The 20,551-nt window shown below is 36.2% G+C and overlaps 1 protein-coding gene across 1 annotated transcript; it reads left to right on the plus strand.

Annotated features, from left to right (window-relative positions):
- Positions 1-1,612: 1,612 nt before the first annotated feature.
- LOC133522886 (circadian clock-controlled protein daywake-like) lies at positions 1,613-11,355 on the plus strand. The gene is made up of 5 exons (XM_061858347.1): positions 1,613-1,782; positions 3,244-3,478; positions 6,281-6,411; positions 9,373-9,522; positions 10,453-11,355. The coding sequence occupies exons 1-5, from the start codon at positions 1,722-1,724 to the stop codon at positions 10,602-10,604; spliced, it is 729 nt and encodes a 242-aa protein (XP_061714331.1). The 5' UTR covers positions 1,613-1,721; the 3' UTR covers positions 10,605-11,355.
- Positions 11,356-20,551: the final 9,196 nt, after the last annotated feature.

The raw sequence follows: 20,551 nt of genomic DNA on the forward strand, positions 1-20,551 counted from the left end.
TCGTTGCAGACTTGTCTTGGTCTGACTCTAAGTGTACTTTGGCATAAATGAAGGGAAATACAATTTTCGACACTGCCTCTTTATATATTAATTCCACAGACTGTTTATTTTATGTAGCTGCAAATAATTGTACGTAATTTAGGCCACTTAACTAATCTATATATATAAACGTGAAAGACCTCACTGACTGACTTAAATCAACGCACAGCCCAAACCGCTGGGACTAGAAAGTCCAAATTTAGCAAGTAGGTTCCTTATAAGGTCTAAGGGTCTACTAAGAAAGGATTTTTCAAAATTCATCCCCTAAAGGGATGAAATGGGGGTCCAAAGTTTGTATGGGGAAACAAGATTAGTTACGACTATTTTATTCCAAATTTCACAGGAGTATTCCTAAAGATAAATGAGTAAGCACGTGTTTCAGGTTTTTTGAAAATTCAACCCCTAAGAGGGGGAAAAGTCCCCAATAGGGTTGATATCTCAAAATATCAATATGGGTATCGTTTTCATAGTATTTTGAGACGCTAATTACAAAAATGGCATCAAAATTAAAATACGAGTATAACGTACGCAAGTGACTGCTTCCATAAAGAGGCCAAATCAAACTTACAATAATCCAATATCAAAATGCATTTTGATAGTGCGTCTCGTTCGCGGCAATACATGTACGAAAGAGTACAAGCTAATTGCGCGCGCGAATGATAATAAAATTGCATTATTTTTAATAATAAATATATAAATAATAATTATTATTATTCTCTTTATTCATTTAATATCTTAGGTTAGGATTTTTTATAATATGGATATAAAAGTAAAATATAAAAACACTTACAAAACAATACAAACTACCAGTCAACCTGTAAATCCAAGGACCTAAGCTTGCAGGTAAACAAAAGCGGAGCCCTGTAATAATACCCGTCAGCCCTGACCCTTCCCAAACAACTTTCAACGGGTCATCAGATGCAATATTTTGCACGCAAGTGTGACGCTGACATTCTAAATGTTCAGTATCTGCAAAACCAGTATCTCCAACTAACCGTTTTTAAAAGTATATCCAAACTTGTGAATAATCAAATAGCAGGTTCTTAAATCTAAAATTTGCGTTTTAAATTTCTCAAAAACATTTTTTGTTTGTAAAGTGGAGTAGGTTAATGTGTAATTTGTGTATAAACGATTACAATTTAATCAAATTTATATTGACATATAAAACAAACCGTTCTCCGAGGCTTTCCTTGATTTGATGCATTTAATGTTGTTTTTTTTATTTGTCCTAAAATATTTACCTACGATCATAATAAGGTACATACTCCAGTAAATAATTAATATATGTAAGTATGTATTGTGTGCAATTTCCATTACAAAGCAAGCTGTTTTTATTGCTTTACGTGTTATTTTCGCCACAGACACATATTTAAATGAGGTAATTAATTGTCTTGCAATTTATAAAAACGACAATTTATTACTTTGAACCTACAGAAAATGATCGCAGAATTTTCCTATATTTTGATCCATCTCGACCTTAGTCTTATAATCTTATATAATCGACAATTTATTAAAGGATAGACTAAAATCATGATTCAAGATATTAAACATGTTTATTTACGTCATAGGAAGCGTCACAATTTGTTTACAATAAGGCGGTTAGTTTGCTGAGATAAAAGAGGAGAACTTTGATATTTTAACGGCATTGTGCAAGAACTTTTGGCGAGGGAAACACGTTCACGATGAAGTTGGAGTTAATTTTTTGTGCAATCTGTATAATTGGCTCAAGAGCAGCTAATTTACGTAAGTGCTATTTTTAAATTGGTGAAACTAGTTATAAAGGTCCTTTACCCCGATTGAACAAAATAGTGCAACTGGTTCGATATCCGTCATAAAAAAAACTATTGTACTCGTATGTGCATGTTCAGATTAGGTACCTATACGGTTACCACCAGTTTGACACTGACATATCGTCGGTTGAGAATACGTTTGTGCCATGTCAGGTTTTTTATTATACTGATATACTCTTATTATACTTTCATTATTATTTTTAGTTTTTTATTTGAATGAACGGAGCTGTAAGTGGCCTTACCACAAACTTGTTACTGACATGACACTGACATATTCGCTAATACTACTAATATGCAAGTACGAGCGAGATGAAAGAAAGTAAGTTACGCCAAATATGTTAGCGAATATGTCAGTGTCAGGTCACTGAAAAGCTCGTGGTAGCCGAAGGCACTCACACAATATCACTGGCTTGTATTAAATAAATTTAAAAAAGTCCTAGTCATGCTCGAATACAAGTAGGTACGCCGCTTCTATTTATTACATTTTCTTTCGCCTGTCCCGTTCTCTTTCTGTAATCAAATCGTACGCCCCATTTTCCGATGTTCAATTGAGCGGAAATTTTGTGTACACATTTATGTGAATTATCTTCATAAGAGGTATAGGATTGCGCAAAGTAAAAATTCTATCATTAAATTCATTAAACTACTAAAATTGTCACAAATCTTTATTATAAAATTACCACAAAATTACCTTCATCTCTTTATTGCGAAACTTCAGCGAACAAATCAACATAGTATTCATTCTCCTTGTCATGCCTAAAAGCCAATAAGTGTGATGTTATCGATATTCCTTAAGCATCGTTTTCAATAGGTTCTTGGTCCTTTTATCCTAAAAGGTTAAGAAAAGTTTCAGCCATCCGCTGTCGGCTGTGTCGTTTCCATTGTATAAGGCGTTAACTTCAGAAGGGCTGGCTTCCTTGGGGGCTATTATCTGTTCCAATTTAGGAATCACTTTGACGGTCAGAAACAAAGGGGGTCCCTAACAGAGCTCTTCCTTGTAGCGTAGAAATAAATTAATCCGGTGACCCTTGTCGACCCGATTGCAGCCCTGAAGGCTTGTGGGCGCCTAAATAGGTGTTGCTCATTTAATGCCGCGCTTAGCAATCTAATATAGAATGAAGGGTGCCAAAGGACCATGACATACGTACTGGTTTTGGTCTTAAATTAGATACCTATGTAGGATTTCTGTCTTTCTGATAAAATAAGCGACGTTCTAATCGTGGCGGTAATACAATGCAAATGCGTTGACACTGCATGCAACAGTAACATTGTAATAACAAAGGTGTCGCAGAACTAACTTATTTAATTATTATACGTAATATACGTTACATACGTTACGTACGATGTTACAAATCTAGTTAAAAGTGCAATAACCTACATGTTCAATATTTTTAACCTTATATTTTGTTTTTAGCATCATATATTACGCCATGCTTAAGGAGCCTGCCCATCAACGAGCTGACGGAATGCGTCACGGCGGAGGCTAGAAGGATCCAACCTGAATTCGCAAAAGGCATCCCAGAGTTTGGTCTAGAACCCATTGACCCTCTGCCACTCGAGGACATAGTGGCCAATGCGGGAACTTTCGTCATAAGGAGCAAAAACTTACTTTTGAAAGGATTGAAGAAAATGGAGATTCGTGAAGTCAAGTATGTCTTTCTTAAGCAACCCAACGAGTTCCAACCTTATACTGAACCAATAGCTACAGACACATTCGCTCATGGATTCCAATTTCGACACTCATTTGGAAGTTGTAAGTGGTTAAAACACATTTCAGAAAAAGGTCTTGTCTGTGAACATAACAATACACATAACATGACAACAAAAAGTTTACAACTCGGTTACAAATCATGTTTTTCTTATTTGAGTCTCAAGTACTAAAAGTTATACCAGCCTGAGGGTGCAGCGAAAAATTATCCTTTGATTCTCTCAACTTTGCGATGTCAACGGGAAAGACACGAATGAGTTACACGTGCAATCAAATATGTATGCACCTATCCACTTGTATCACAAATAACCATTACGGTTAAAAGAGGTTTAGTGCAGTTAGATTAGGTTAGGTGTAGGTAAGTTCGGTGATTCGTACTTATCAAAAACTTGCGTTTGATTATCCAGATACCTAACGCTGGTATATTAGTATGGAGAACTAGACATAATATATATTCAATTATTCATACAGAACTATATTTATTCATATAGAATACAGGTTTACGTAATGACCGTTGAAGCTGAAATTAATAATGCATAATTCAATGAATAATAAACATACATATTGAGATTTTATTATATCCATAAACATGTGCAGTGACAGCTATATGTGTGTACTTGTATCTTACCGTACCTAGTATTATTTAATTTTCGAATACGTCATACAAGTAATTCTTTTCTAATTTCACACAAGCGCTCATTCCAGGGAATTTTTAAAAGTAAACTTAATATAAAACGTAAGAATAATTCGTTTCAAATCCCGCCACTATCACCAGTAGCACAATAACGTTATTTTACGCACAAATGGAGTAGATACTTAACACACATATTTTGAATTAAATACCTATCTGTCTTATAATCATAACAATAACTATTTATACTCTACAACTACTTAGTTATTGGTAACAATAAGTCCTTGTAAATCTGATGTGCAACATTTTGGTCAAAATATTCCAAAGGCCATCTCGTAAATAAAATAAACCACGAAATGCAAATGTACATATATGGTTGCTTAGCAAGGCAATCCGGTTATTTGTAATGTGTAGTTACCTAGTTACAATAATACTTCATGTTTTGACACAATAAAACGTTAATTGAACTGTGCTGTGTGGTGAAAATTCAACTTTATTAACTAAATGTGACAAGGTACATTATGGTACTTTTTGCTAAACCACCGGTTAAAAATGTAAAATTGATAGATTTAGTCGTTGAAATTGTACACCTTTTGTTACATAATAAAGCGTCTGTCCCCGGTAAAATGTGACGAGAAGGGTCCGTTTTTAAAAATTCTTCAAAAAAATATGGGGGAAATTATACAAAATGGTGTATAAGAACAGTTTCAGCAAATATTGTAGATTGTTTAAGTATCAAAATTACGTTGAAATTAAGTCGATCTTCAGAGAAATTGTCACTTGTTTTGAAGTAATTTCTGGAGAAAATTGATTTCTTCGAACTTTCATTTACACTACTTCAAATGTAGGTATAAATAACAAAAATGTAGTTTATTTATTTTTATTAAAGTTAAAGTATAGGATATGTGTAAGTAATACAAAATTCCCATTTTCAGCAGTCTGAAATTTACAAATAAGAGCTTTAAAATCTTTACGCGCGTTTACCTAAACGTCCATCACAAAAAATATCATTAATAATTAAATGAGTCTGTTTTCAAAAAAATATATAGTAAAATTAAAGATAACAAGACGTGCTAATAGAATAACCAGTACTTGTTATTTCTAATAATTAACAAAAGGTCAAAATTTCATCGACTCAATCTATCAATTTGACATTTTTGCGACTAAAATCGATAACGGCCTCCTAAAAATTATAGGCTGTACACATAAAAAATACAACAAAGTTATTAATTACAAGTACACCGAATAGAATGTCACTCAACATACATATTTCGTGCCATAGTAGGTATTAAATGTTTGTATGCTTCTCACAGCTATCAATCTTCCTAGGAGAGAGAGCGGGATTCGACATTACAAAACTTTTGATTGGATTATTTATTCATTGTTTATTGTTTCAAATAAAACCTTAAACTAAACAAGTGCTAGACGGACTCGCCCACCGAAGGGTTCCGTACAAATTGAACTTATTTATTACAAATTTACCTATACCTAAGTTTATACTTTTGAGATTTTTCCCTGTACTTGTAGTGTACTTGATATTAAGTTATGTACTTGTCAAATTTCATAGTTTAAGGTAAACGGGAAGTACCTACCCTATAAATTTTCCGTATCTTTTTTTACGTTAACTTAGAAGTTTGATATCGGATCGGGCAAGCGAAAACGTTCTTAGGACTATGCCTTTCGTCCTACTCCTCAGTTAATATTATCCAAGAGTGATCCGTAACATAGTGAAAACAGTCGAGGAGCTTTGAAATGGATTACTCGTCAGCTGACCAGCTCGCTTTCCTTTAAATAGGCGCCACATAAGTAAACTTTATTCCAAACAACCTAAACATATAAACAGGCTCCAGACACCGTTAAATGTTTCAATAAATATTATACAAACAGGTTTTATACACTGACTCTCGGAAACAGCCTATTTTTTGTGGATTTTCTGTGTCACAAATATAAACCAGTATCTACCGACCATTGTGTGCGTCATACTTTGTTTATTTTTCCTACTTAAAAGTTGTTGTTGTTAACGAAGGACACAAAGACAGAGAAAATACCTGATCATAAAAAAATTTAGCCATAGCCCATATCGAAATATAAAAAGGTTTGTGCCTTTTTCAGATTCAACTTGGACAAAAACACCGGATCCATGAAGCTGTTTGGCAACATGACTTTCGTGGGTGACTACGAGACCGATGGCGCTATCGTCCTCATACCTATCAAAGGAAATGGGAAAATTACCGTCAAATGCTGTAAGTGATGATACTACTTAACCCATCAACCCAGCGCTAATCACGACACATTGTCAGTTTACCTCTACGAAGCATTTCCGCTACATACCGGGAAATCCACATAGCACTAGCGTCCGTAGCTCAGCAGTGAATATGTTAAATAAAATACGCTATTAAATATGTGAGCAAGGCTTACGCCAAATAAAAATAAAAAAAAACATTCGTTTATTTTCTAATGGATATGCAGTCTATAATTTCTTGACCTATTTGCATTGCTAAAAAATAGATGAAGACTAATTAGCATGAATCTGCCTGATGCGCAAAGAGACACTTTAGCCCGGTTTAATGCCAACAGCAATCGGCCTCCACTGTTCGTGCCAAGCCCGTAAATAAAACTTATTATTAAGTTACTGTTTTTTTATTAAATCGTATCGCCTTGCATATTATATTGTTTATTAGCTAGGTACTTTTTATTTACGAGTATACCATTATGGTTTCTGTGTTTTCAAGTTTAATTTTTTTTTCATTGCCCATAAATAATAAATATTATAGGACATTATTACACAAATTGACTAAGTCCCACAGTAAGCTCAATAAGGCTTTGTGTTGTAGGTACCTTGACAACGATATATATAATATATTATAATTATAAATACTTAAATACATAGAAACACCCATGACTTAGAAACAAATATCCGTGTTCATCACACAAATATATGCTCTTACCAGGATTTGAACCCGGGACCATCAGCTTCATAGGCAGGGTCACTACCCACTAAGCCATTAGTGTCGTCAAACTTATAAATTACTTTTTTCCAAATCATGGAAACTATGTAGTTTCAATTACAATTAAATTATATAAGCATGTGGCCATGTGGCACTCTTATACGTGTAGGTACTTATTGCAAGTATTCTTATGGCTAACTAGGACTAAACTTTGTTATTGATAACCGTTGATAATTGTTTGTCCCTCTCTGTCATTTTGACATTTCTGTTTATTAGAAAGGGACAAAATTTAAGTACTAAACTTATTAATTATTATTACGAAACTTATAATTAAGTACCTACTAAAGGTTTGTAAGAGATTGCTAAGGTTTATAAATAAAGGGAATCTAATGTGCTTATCTGTATGCATTAAAAAGTGAGACTAACATCAAAGGGACTGCGTTTAGATGTCTAGATGATTTTGTAGCCAAGCTATCCTCCTGACGACTGGGTTTCAAATAGGCCAGTTTAAATTGAACCCTATCAAATTGGCAAAAAGTCAAAATTTAATTGAGGCCTATGTACTACGTGTAGGTCGCCGGTCTTCAGGAGGCTTCCAATTTAAATTACCGTGTTATTCGTGTCGTTAGCATGAATTGTCAATTTACTCGAGATACTTATCTTTGAGAACGATCCAAAGTTTGCCAACCCAAAGGCAGGATGATTACGCAAATATCTTCACAATAACCAGAAGGGGACGTGTTTAATTACTTACGGCAAATTACAGCGCCGGCTTGAAATTACAACGATAATTGGCCCTGTCATTTAATTAAGGAATTTATTATTATCTATGCTTATAATATTTATATTTAACTACCTAGGCGCTCTATTTACATAATATTATTGTTGAGCGAGGTAAATATCAATAATATAATAGTTTTCATAATCCTTAAACATTGTTTAGACTTTAGACGTTTTTATTGTAGAAAAATATGAATCATATATCATATTAGACATGCATCAGACCCCATAGGTAACGTTCAGTAAACAAAAAAGCGGCCAAGTGCGAGTCGGACTCGCCCATGAAGGGTTCCGTACCATTTATGACGTATTAAAAAAACTACTTACTAGATCTGGTTCAAACCAATTTTCGTTGGAAGTTTGCATGGTAATGTATATCATATATTTTTTTTAGATTTTTCATTCCGTTATTTTAGAAGTTACAGGGGGGGGGGACACACTTTTTTTCACTTTGGAAGTGTCTCTCGCGCAAACTATTCAGTTTAGAAAAAAATGATATTAGAAACCTAAATATCATTTTTGAAGACCTATCCTTAGATACCCCACACGTATGGGTTTGATGAAAAAAAAAATTTTTTTTTAATTTTTATGACGTATTAAAAAAAAACTACTTACTAGATCTCGTTCGAACCAATTTTCGGTGGAAGTTTGCATGGCAATGTATATCATATATTTTTTTTAGATTTTTCATTCTGTTATTTTAGAAGTTACGGGGGGGGGGACACACTTTTTACCACTTTGGAAGTGTCTCTCGCGCAAACTATTCAGTTTAGAAAAAAATGATATTAGAAACCTCAATATGATTTTTAAAGACCTATCCATAGATACCCCACACGTATGGGTTTGATGAAAAAAGATTTTTTGAGTTTCAGTTCTAAGTATGGGGAACCCCCAAAATTTATTGTTTTTTTTCTATTTTTGTGTAAACATCATAATGCGGTTCATAGAATACATCTACTTACCAAGTTTGAACAGTATAGCTTTTATAGTTTCGGAAAAAAGTGGCTGTGACAGAATCGGACAGACAGACGGACATGACGAATCTATAAGGGTTCCGTTTTTTGCCATTTGGCTACGGAACCCTAAAAACGACAAGATGGTTTAAAAACCTACTTATATTATAAATTTGCTCAAGATTGACATAATTGGCACCTATCATACTGTGATTCAAAAACTTAAATATCAAATAATCGGTTTAATGAACCAAAATAAGCGACTGAACATAAAGTATACCTACGTCTTTTTAGGTGACTAAAATTTTGAGTTTAAGTATGTACACTGTATCTAATATTAACATCTAAGTGCATTTGTCTCTTGAGAGCTGATGCGTGATTCCACAATATGTTAACAATGGCTATAATTATACGACTGGATGCATTTCGAATTATTTATTTTTACCAGTAACAGCCAATTTTCACAAAAAATGCACCCAGAACATCAAATTGACATATGGACCCTTAATAATATTTGTTACAGTGGATACCAACATCCTAATCAAGTACAAGCTCCGGAAAGTCCAGGACGCCAACGGAGTGGAACACCTTGAGACGTACGATACCAAGCAGAGTGAGCAATACGGGCGTGTGGTGTTCCATCTGACCAACTTACCGGGCGGAGAAGCTATCGGTAAGTAGAATAAAAATTAAAGGCGTTCCAGAAAACAGGCGTTATTCCCATGGATGTTATATTATAATATTTAGTTGACGACGTGAGAGTCACAGACTTTAATTGTTGAGCTATTTAGGGTTCAAGCGTGGTTCAAGCTAATGGTTGTTTAATACCGTAAAAGTACACCGTAAATATTAAACAGCCAAATTAGCTTGAACCCCAAATGACTCAAAAATTTAAGATCGTGGCCATACCTACATTTTAAGGCTGTCATCATACTTTTTTTTAAGTAAGTCTGAACATGCCTTTAATAAGAGTTCAGCAAGAAAATAAGATGTTACCCAAAAAATATTTTAAATATTTTATTGCATCAATAAAAAACCGGTCTTGTGAAAACAATAAAACGTTATTATAAAAATCTTTTACAGTACCCTTTGAAATATCATTCCGACGTTTTAAAGTAACTGTAATGTTTAATGCTTCATTTCATATTGCTGGGACCTAATATATGGGCCGATTTTTATTCTATTGTGGTTTTTCTTTCGCTAAATTTCGGTAAAGTTTTGTCGATAGATTGATATATAGTTACCTAATATTCTGTACATAGTTAAATAATAAACGCAATTTCAGCGTACGTCCTAGAAAAGCTTCAACTGAGTTACGAAAAATTACATAAGTATACCTGTCTTTTTGTCCCAAATTGGGATTCCATTCCATTCAGAACGAGAAACCAGCCAAATTATATCTAAATTTAACGAAAAAGATTATGAACAAAATAATAATCGGCCCATATACATAACACAACACCACACACACAATACTTACCTCATGATTTGTAGGAGATACCTACTAACCTGTATGTGACATGCCATAAATATCTATGATTGTATGATTATAATTATGGCTACTTCACTGTTTTATAAAACAATAATTTTTATTTTTTTACAGGAAAGACGATAAACCAGGTGATGAATGAGAACTGGAAGGACCTGATCAAGCAGCTGGGCCCGCCGTACACCAAGGCAGTAGCCAGCAAGGTCCACGAAGTTATTAACAAGCTGTATTCTAATGTTCCATTTGACCAACTCTTCGCGTTATAAGTTAATTATAGTATTAAGGTGCGTCCAGTACCCATAGTGTAAATTTATTCGATAGCGAAAAGTGACGGACGCATTTGCTTTAAGTCTTATTTTGTATCGGATTTTGAGTTTCCAAAACGTCCCGCTTGGCGCGCTGTTTCTAAATCCCATACAAAATGAGACAACGCAAACGCGTACGTCACCTCACGCTATCGAATTAATTTACACTAGGTGTTCAGATGTGTGGTATAGGAGCCGCCATTCACGAGTCGTTCCCGCACTGTACTTATACGCGCTGTTCTTTGTACCCGTTTTTTACGAAAGATTTGTACAGTCAGACCAAGCTAAGTTGGCACCGATATTGATAGCCGAGATAGTGCAAGCAAAATGATGACGTTTACTTTAATACTTGTACCGTTTGAGCTATCAAAATGACCGCTAATTTAGCTTGATCTGACTCTACGCGTAATGCGCGTGAGCAAATCCTTCGCTATCGAGCGCATTCGCGGTGCGTTCGCCAAATGGGTACGCAAATGTATGTGTGGCAGTGGCAGTTAATGTGATTTAGTACCTATTAAGTATTATAATATGTAAATAGATTTTAACTATAGGTAAAATTTGTATAGTTTCATTACCCGTCGTAATTAAATGTTAATTTTATAAGTGGTAAGTAGCTATTAGGCTGACTGCAAGGCCATGTCGTGACTACAGCTCGCGTTTCAGGTAGGCGAGTATAATAAGGATTTGAATAAATTCTACTTCCGAAGGTGCATTTATTTCGATACTCATTTTACAGTAATCATTGAAACCACGGTACCAGAAAACGTCGGCAGAAAAATCGATAGCGATTTGTTAAAAAAAACCCTACTACAAGATATTAACTACTAATTATAAGATATTTTTTTGCTTTGTGTACCTTCAAATTAAGTTAAATAAGGACTTTTTGGCTAATGGATTTTTCGGCATGCCTATAGCGTAGAGTTTTTTATTTTATTTAATAGTTATAGATCATAGTTGCACACTCTTCTGTCATCCCGTGGGAATAGAGCTGAAATAGAGTCAATAAATAATGATATTCTAAAAAAAACTAGTCTCTGTTCGCTTGATATACGATTTTTCATATATACAACACGCTGCGGCAATTCCCTTCAATCTCGCCGCTCCTCAGTCGGAATAAATTATACTTAAACGAATAAGAGCTGCATAACAATACTGGATCTGCTGCCTCGGCCGGCAATTCAAACCACTTGCACCTAGCCGACTGTAATGAAAAGTTCCATCGTGTAGAAAATTAAATTTCTCTCTTCAGGGCATTAGGCAGGCTCGTACCAATCTCGGCATAATCGGGATTTCATCTCAGTCGCGACTTGTGACTTCTGTCCTGGCTGATCTCGTTTCTATGCAAATCGGTACAAAACGCTCGTAACTGCTGAATAATTTAATCGATTGTTCAGAATCCATTCGAATGCCTTACTTATTATACTTTTTGTTAGGGAGATTTGGAAAAGAGGTTTGGATTTTTTTATACTAATAAAACGGTAACACACAAAAAATATAGCGCGCAGTTACCGGATTTTATTATCTCCAGGGATGTCACATGCACGTAGTCGACTACTCCTTAGAAACTTAGCGTTCTTGAACTAGGTAAGCCATTACTGTTTAGATTAGATTAGCTGACCATCTAGCACTAGTTGCGTTCTGGCCCGCGAATCCATACCTACTTGAAGTCGCGAGCGAGAACGCAACTGCTGTTAGCATGTCAGTCATTCTTAGTTTTGTATTTTAGACGTCAGATTTCTCTCACGACAAAATGTCTCTACCCTACAAAATACACAAAAATACGATACAAATTAGAGGTAGAGGTACCTCTTATAGCACTATCAGTGCACCCGTGCAACCAATGCCACTGAACGTTTTTTTTTTCATGTTCCTAAGACAGCAAAATCAGGTACCGCGCGTAGGCTACAAACCTAACAGCAATAATTAAAAAAAGAGTAATTCATAAAAAAAAATCTCATTTAAACGGCCTGCGGTTTCCATGTTTTCGTCCGCGCAAGTTGAAATTACGAAACTCGTTTGCACACCACAGCAGTTCGCAATTTGGGCTAAATAAAGTTTCGAGTGCAACCGTATTCATCATTTTATAGACAGTAAGCGTAGCGGCAATGTTCGTCATTTATTAGCACACAGTAAATTGTCTCAGGTTGTCTGAATTATATGAAGAGCTATGTCGTTCTCCTGCTGCTGCCAGTAAGAAATATTGGCTTATCGGCCGGTGTCCCGCTGCAGGACGATTTTAGGTAGGTACTCTCTTTTCACGGAAGTTGACGAAAAGCGTGATCGTTAGACAAGGATAGGCTATAGTTGGTCAGTATCGTCAACTAACTTTTAGGCTTATAGAAATTTCATAATTCCGTGCTCAATTGGATGATGGCGTGTTGGCCCACCAAGCCCCCGCCAGACGCGGCAAAATATACAAAATAGAGGCCGGCAGACGTGGCCATTTTATTTCCCTCCAGCTGCGGAAGTTAAGCACACGAAGGGTTAAACAGAAGTTTAAACGTTATCAAAAACGTGAGTATAACAGCGAACGAAAAAAACATTTATTATCAATCGCTGGAGTATAAACGTCACTCACATGCCAAAATCATGGGCGCGAGCGAGCCAAAACCAACCTTACTCCAAAGCGTGAAGGTTCCTTTGATAACGTTAGTTGAATACCTTCGTCATAATACTTATACAGGAACAACCCCCCAATCCCCCCCCCCCCGAAATCGCGAAAACAAAATTTACTCTCCCATACAAAATGTCAAGGTCAGACAGCCAAAATGTATGAGACAGACAAAATTTTCGAGATTTCGGGGTTGGTCCATAGTAAAAGTTTCTCAGTATGACCTACATATTTACCCCGTAAATTATTGCAGGTGACTAAATAAACATCCTGTATAGTAGGTAGGTAAATGTTCTCGGTGCTGTCGGCACGATTACTCATGTCAGGTGTCTAGAGAGGTTACAGTAGGTAGGTAATATGGGGTAATATTGTTTGTAATAAACCTTTATGATTATTTCAATAATTTATGAAAACCTGCAAAACCTATAAAATATGTGAAAAATTGTGATAAGAGTAGAAAATCTAATGTATTCAATATGATATTCAGTATTCGCCAGGAAGTGTTGCTAGATTGATCCATTTTAACGCATAGAATCTTGACCAAAAAATAATACCTATAAATTTCATCAATTGTCTGTCAGTTTCCAAACATCCTGTGCGCACAATATCTTACGCCTACCTTAGTCTTCTACGCCGTCCTAAACTTCTCAATAGTTTACGCCTACCTAGTGTCCGACGCCGTCCTAAACTTCTCAATATCTTACGCCTTCCTAGTGTCCTACGCCGTCCTAAACTTCTCAATATCTTACGCCTACTTAGTGTTCTACGCCGTCCTAAACTTATCAATATCTTACGCCTATCTAGTGTTCTACGCCGTCCTCAACTTCTCAATATCTTACGCCTATCTAGTGTCCTACGCCGTCCTAAACTTCTTAATATCTTACGCATATCTAGTGTCCTACGCCGTCCTAAACTCCTCAATATCTTACGCCTATCTAGTGTTCTATTCAGTCCTAAACTTCTCAATATCTTACGCATACCTAGTGTCCTACGCCGTCCTAAACTCCTCAATATCTTACGCCTACCTAGTGTTCTACGCCGTTCTAAACTTCTCAATATCTTACGCCTACCTAGTGTCCTACGCCGTTCTAAGCTTCTCAATATCTTACGCCTACCTAGTGTCCTACGCCGTCCTAAACTTCTTAATATCTTACGCATATCTAGTGTCCTACGCCGTCCTAAACTCCTCAATATCTTACGCCTATCTAGTGTTCTACGCAGTCCTAAACTTCTCAATATCTTACGCATACCTAGTGTCCTACGCCGTCCTAAACTCCTCAATATCTTACGCCTACCTAGTGTTCTACGCCGTTCTAAACTTCTCAATATCTTACGCCTACCTAGTGTTCTACGCCGTTCTAAACTCCTCAATATCTTACGCCTACCTAGTGTTCTACGCCGTTCTAAACTTCTCAATATCTTACGCCTACCTAGTGTCCTACGCCGTTCTAAGCTTCTCAATATCTTACGCCTACCTAGTGTCCTACGCCGTTCTAAACTTCTCAATATCTTACGCCTACCTAGTGTCCTACGCCGTTCTAAACTTCTCAATATCTTACGCCTACCTAGTGTCCTACGCCGTCCTAAACTCCTCAATATCTTACGCCTACCTACTGTCCTACGCCGTCCTAAACTCCTCAATATCTTACGCCTACCTAGTGTCCTACGCCGTCCTAAACTCCTCAATATCTTACGCTTGTGTTAGTTCTCAAGATTTCCATCTTTTTCCCTTTTAAGGTTAACTTTACTACGAAATCAATAAGACTTTGATTGAAATTCATAACTCGGAATGGGAAACCGTTCGCATTGTAATATCCGGTCCGCAGATTAATCGAAACGAAGAGGTGTGCTTACGGTTATCTTAGGGGAAATCGTTTCATTTTCCGGAGATTAAATTTGTATTGCATTTGATCTCATATAGAACAAACTAGGGCCTGCATTTTTTAAGGCAGTACCTACTTAATTTATACCGAAACATAATTAATTAACATGTTAATACTTAATAAATAATGTTACCTAAAACTAGCTTAAGTTCAATTATATCATTTGTTTTGGATCTATCACGTACCTATTATTAAATATTAGACATGCAGGGATTCGGCGAATATTCGTGATGGTGTCTCTTTCATTTATTTTCCTCGAGTACTAGTGAGAGACGCAATCACGAATTTTCGCCGAATCCCGATATGTGTGGCTGCACCCTAAAATAAATTCGTGCTTCTAATTTGTCAGCTTAACTATTTAGATGTCGCTGTGCGGTGCCGTGCATTATGCAGTAACTGGTAAACTGGTATTACTTGTACTCTTACCACAAAACATTTGCACCGTATAGCGCCATTTTATTCAGCTGTCAAATTCGAGGCAATAATTTGTCTTAGACTTTATAGATATAAATCTACTAAAAAGAGTGATTGTAGGATATCTATTCTACAATCACTCTTTGCCGAGTAGGTTCGGTACCAATACGATAACTATTCAAATAACTTTTACACTCAATAGGACGTAATTAGAGTCACAGATAAAAATGCCCGCAATTGACGAATTTCGATTTCCGCGATAGGCACGAAGCTCATGCTCGGATAGTCTGTCGAAGTTGAAAATATATTATTTGCACCGATTAATGTTATGATGCTCTTTTACAATAGGGTAATAAAACAATTAGCACCCCGTTTTGCTTAAGTATACTAGAGCTAAAGCTAAACAAGCTTGATCCCAGTTTTTCAAACTTTTCAATTCGTAGTCTATAGTTTAAAAAATAAAAGATTTATATAAAGAAACTTTAATTTCAAAGTAAATACGATTTGTAAAAAAAGTTTCATTTGCCTATATAATAGTCGATATCCACAGTGTCATCACTATTAAGTAGTTACTTATTCCCACTGGATGGACATGGATGAGACATGCGGCAAAGCACTTCACACCTCTTTTTTTTTGTCCTTTTGTATTCGTAAAGATAGTTTTATGACCAATCGTTGCAAATTATATTTCGTCAACTATATATGCATCGTGCTCGCACAAAGCCATACGTATAGCTTTGCTTTTAGACAAGCGGCAAGAATGGCTTATTTGTCACTCCGTCCTAGATCTATCGGTCGCGAACTAAACTTGAACAAGTAGGTAATAGTTGTTAGTTCATTCAAGAAGAAACTAACTAGCAAGCTAACTGACACGGTTATCGAAGTTACCAAAGCAGAGAATGTGACAAAGGTAATTTTGAACCGATAGATTTTCGCTTGATCGCCAAGTACTTGTGCACCTTATTTCAATGCAATAAGGTCTACATTATAAGTATACATTTTGAAATTAAAGGAGAAATGCAGCGCTTTAAGCTTACGACCTTTTGGAACACCGGACCAATCGCTCCTAACCAACTGAGCTGCCAAAGCTTACCTACAAGAAGCGTGCGAATTCTTCCTTTCCTTCCTTTTGTTTACACGCCTTTCTTAGGGAGGCGCATGGCGACATCTACCGTAAGAATAAGCAGAGTCTCAATTTATATTGAGAATTCACTAGTAACAATGTGCGGACCCATACTTATCAAGCCGAGAAGTCTGCAAGAGATAATAATGATATAATAATAATTTAGCCTATGTCCCACTGCTGGGCATAGGCCTGCTCTCATGCACGAGAGGGTTTGGGCTATCTGCACGCTGGCTCAATGCGGATTGGGGACTTCAAATACACCTTTGAATTCCTTCGTGGATGTATGCAGGTTTCCTCACAATGTTTTCAAAGCGATACTACTTTTTTAATAGGGAGTAGGTATTACTGCAATGTTCTGCCGCCAGAGCAGCACTATCACATCACATAAACCATAGAGTAACTTATACATATTAAGCTTAAACAGTTTTTTTAGAAGTTTTTACTATGACATTGATGCATCAAATCGGTTTGTTCTCAGAGGCCTACCGCGAAACGCGAAAATGGAAATTTCGTTATTTGGCCTCTTTATCGCTCGAATATGCAAGAGTGATAGAGAAGCAGATAACGCAATTTCGATTTGGACGCACAGTGAGTGATTTCAATCTTGTTACATCACCTAAAAGATAATAAATGGACTTATAATCCCACGTACTCCCCTTTCTTTCCAGATAACTGTAAACCTCTCCTACGAGCATTTTTCTTACTTGTTTTACTCGTCCTGTAATATGCTGTGTCTTGCACGTATGCTTTAATTACCTAAGCCCTATTGGGCTTACCCTAATTATTACGGTAATTAAGTATATTCTAGTATTTGACTTATCTGATGTTGACTGCACCTATTAGACGAAATGGAATCGCCGCCTAATAAGAATAATCACCTTAAAATAAATTAGTTAAAGAAAGAACAATTTTGGAATCAAAAATCGATTTATTGTTAACATTTTTTACCCTTTCACAAATTGGTCAATTTCACAAAATACTTATTCCTAAAGGAATCGCTACTATAAATAAAGTAAATCTAAAAGCGTAATTACTTTATTAACCAGGAGTAGACCAGGTGGGTCGATCAACTTAATCTGGTTGTTATTTAGTCCCGTAAGCCAGGGGACAATATTACCAGTTTGTTAGAAGAACTGGGTGTCTAACCAAGATGACAATCGTTTGCGCGAGCGAACAAAACGCTAGTCTCTCTGTCGCACTAATACGGAAGATTGATAGAGAGATTAGGGGAAACGCAACGAAACAAACAGAAACGAAACGCTAAGATAAACGTAATTAATGAATGGAAAAATTATAGCGTTTCGTTCTCATCTTGGTTATTACACCCCTTGTTATACTCGTACCAAGCGGCCCATTATGAAAAGGGTTTATAACTACTGCAAAAATGCTTGTTTTGTTAATTTATATAAAATAAAGCCCGGGTTTTAAGAGGAAAGTGGACGAACCGCGCGAAATCGCCTTTCCATACAAATGTAGTCCTCATTTTCCTTTCTGAATATTATTGACATTATTGAAAATATTTTGATACAAAAAGATGTATAATCGACCACAGCTATGCCCCTCCATTTGTTATTTAAAAATTGTTAAAAGAATTAGGAGAATTTAAACATTTGTATGGAAATGGTTTTATGTCCTAATGGGGGTTATTACTGCAATGTTCTGCCGCCAGAGAGCAGCACTAGCACATATTGTAAACCATAAAGTAACTTATACAAACTATGCCTTAAACAGTTTTTTGAGAAGTCTTCACTATGACATTGAAGCATCAAGGCGGTTTGTTTACAGAGGCGTACCGCGAAACGCGAAATTCGAAATTTTTATCCGCCTCTTTATTGCTGGAATAATATATGCAAGAGTGATAAAGAGACAGATAACGAAATTTCGATTTTCTTGTTTCGCGGTAGGCGCTTAGTATGTGCTAGTGGCGCCCCCACGCAGTTTTGCATAATATCCCCTATTCTTAAAATAATCAAATATCTAAGAAGTCAAACGAAGGGGCAGCTATGGGTAATACGTATCAAATTATATAAAAATATTTTCCAGAGGAAAATGGGGACTACGTTTGTATGGATAGTGGCCGTCCCCTTTCCTCTTAAGAGTGTCCCAAGCGAACGTAGCCATGACAACGAGTTACAAGAAAAAGTTGATTCACCCAGGTACACCTAGAGAATAGTAATTTATTGTTTGTATTCGACTAGTCAAAAATAATGAATAGGCGGGTCCACACAGAGCGAGTATACGCGCAAGGTAAATTCCTAGTGCACAAAACGGCTAGTGTAGACGTGACGGTGTGTGTCGCGTTTTCCTACCGACGAAAACGCGACACACACCGATCTATAAAGCTAATACTGTTCAGACATCATAGATGTCTATTAGTAAAATAAAACGGATGAAGGTCGGAATATTATCAATGGATTTAGGTGCAATAACAATCGAGATTATGTGAAAAATTTACATTTCTTAATTGAAAACACGTCTAGAATTACCTACTCTCACTATAATGATCTAAAGATCTTAATTCACAGAATTAAAATGTGACCGTGCTAAAATTCAGTTACCTAAGGACTAGCTAATATTATCAGACTTATAATTAAAATTCGCTCTTTCAGAGCTGCCTCATCGCAATAGACAAAGAAATAATACCTACGCCGCGCAAAAGCATAGGAGAAATGTAGCTTTGGTTTTGGCAACTAAACTAGATGGAGTTGTACAAAGTATTAAATATCGACACGGACAAAGTGCCAAAAATATGTCGCTGTCAAATTGTAATGAGTCCGCCGTTTACAAACGTCGTCGTAATTTTACACAACCTTATTACCTACCCGTACATTAAAGTAGCGAGCACATACATATTATTGGCACTTTGACTGTGCAGAGCGCCTAACACAAACCACATTCGACGTGTTGCCTCCCCGTCACACTTACGTACGAATTTGCAAGTGCGACAGAGAGGCAACACGTCGAATGTGGTTCGCGGTAGGCCCTCTGTGTATCATTGTACAGCGCGATCTACATGTATTCAGAATTACCTACACACAGTGAGCAGACGGTACGTTTGTGGACGCGTAATATCTAAACAGACCTACCTAACTAACCGACTAGACCTACCGCGAACTACTTCGTTTATTTGCCGCTCGAAAATGCAAGAGCGATGGAGAGGCAGATAACGAAATTTCGATTAGGTTATAGGTATTCGCGGCAGGCCCTGGGCGCCTTAAACACATTCCTCCAAGTTGTGCGTCTAATTAATTTCTTTGTCAATACGGTTCGTCACTATACACAATGAATTTATAAACCGTTCGTAAATTATACAAGGTAGACCAAACATGCTTAACATCAAACACAGTCGTTCGCTCTGCCTTATTATCCATAACATCGAGAAAACAAGCATATTATAATATTTATAATAGTAGGCGACTGAGCATTATATTGGTAGGTATTACACGAACTAACTTAGACAATGAGCACTATTATTTTCAAACACACACCGAAACTCGGGGCCGCGGAGGGTTACTTTTATGTACCGCTATACTTTTATGTACGTAGGTACTTAACGAAATTAATATCTAGGAGACCGGGCTTTGATCGGTATAACATATAAAAACTCAAAATTGCGCATTTTCCCAGAGATAAGACTTAGCTAGATCGATTTTCATAATACATAATACAAGAAAAGTTGTCAGTCAAACTTGAAATTAATATGTAAGACAATATGGTTTGAATATCTACTATTTTGATGTCGAACATAACAACTCTATTCCATTTGACAATGGTTTAATTTAAACCACCATTGAAATAATTAGTACTTAATAATGTGTAGATTGTGGACCTTACGAGGATAGACGCCACAGTAATTAAAATAAAACAATGCCAA

The sequence above is a fragment of the Cydia pomonella genome, chromosome 11 (genome assembly GCF_033807575.1).
Source record: "Cydia pomonella isolate Wapato2018A chromosome 11, ilCydPomo1, whole genome shotgun sequence".
Taxonomy (NCBI): Eukaryota; Metazoa; Arthropoda; class Insecta; order Lepidoptera; family Tortricidae; genus Cydia; species Cydia pomonella.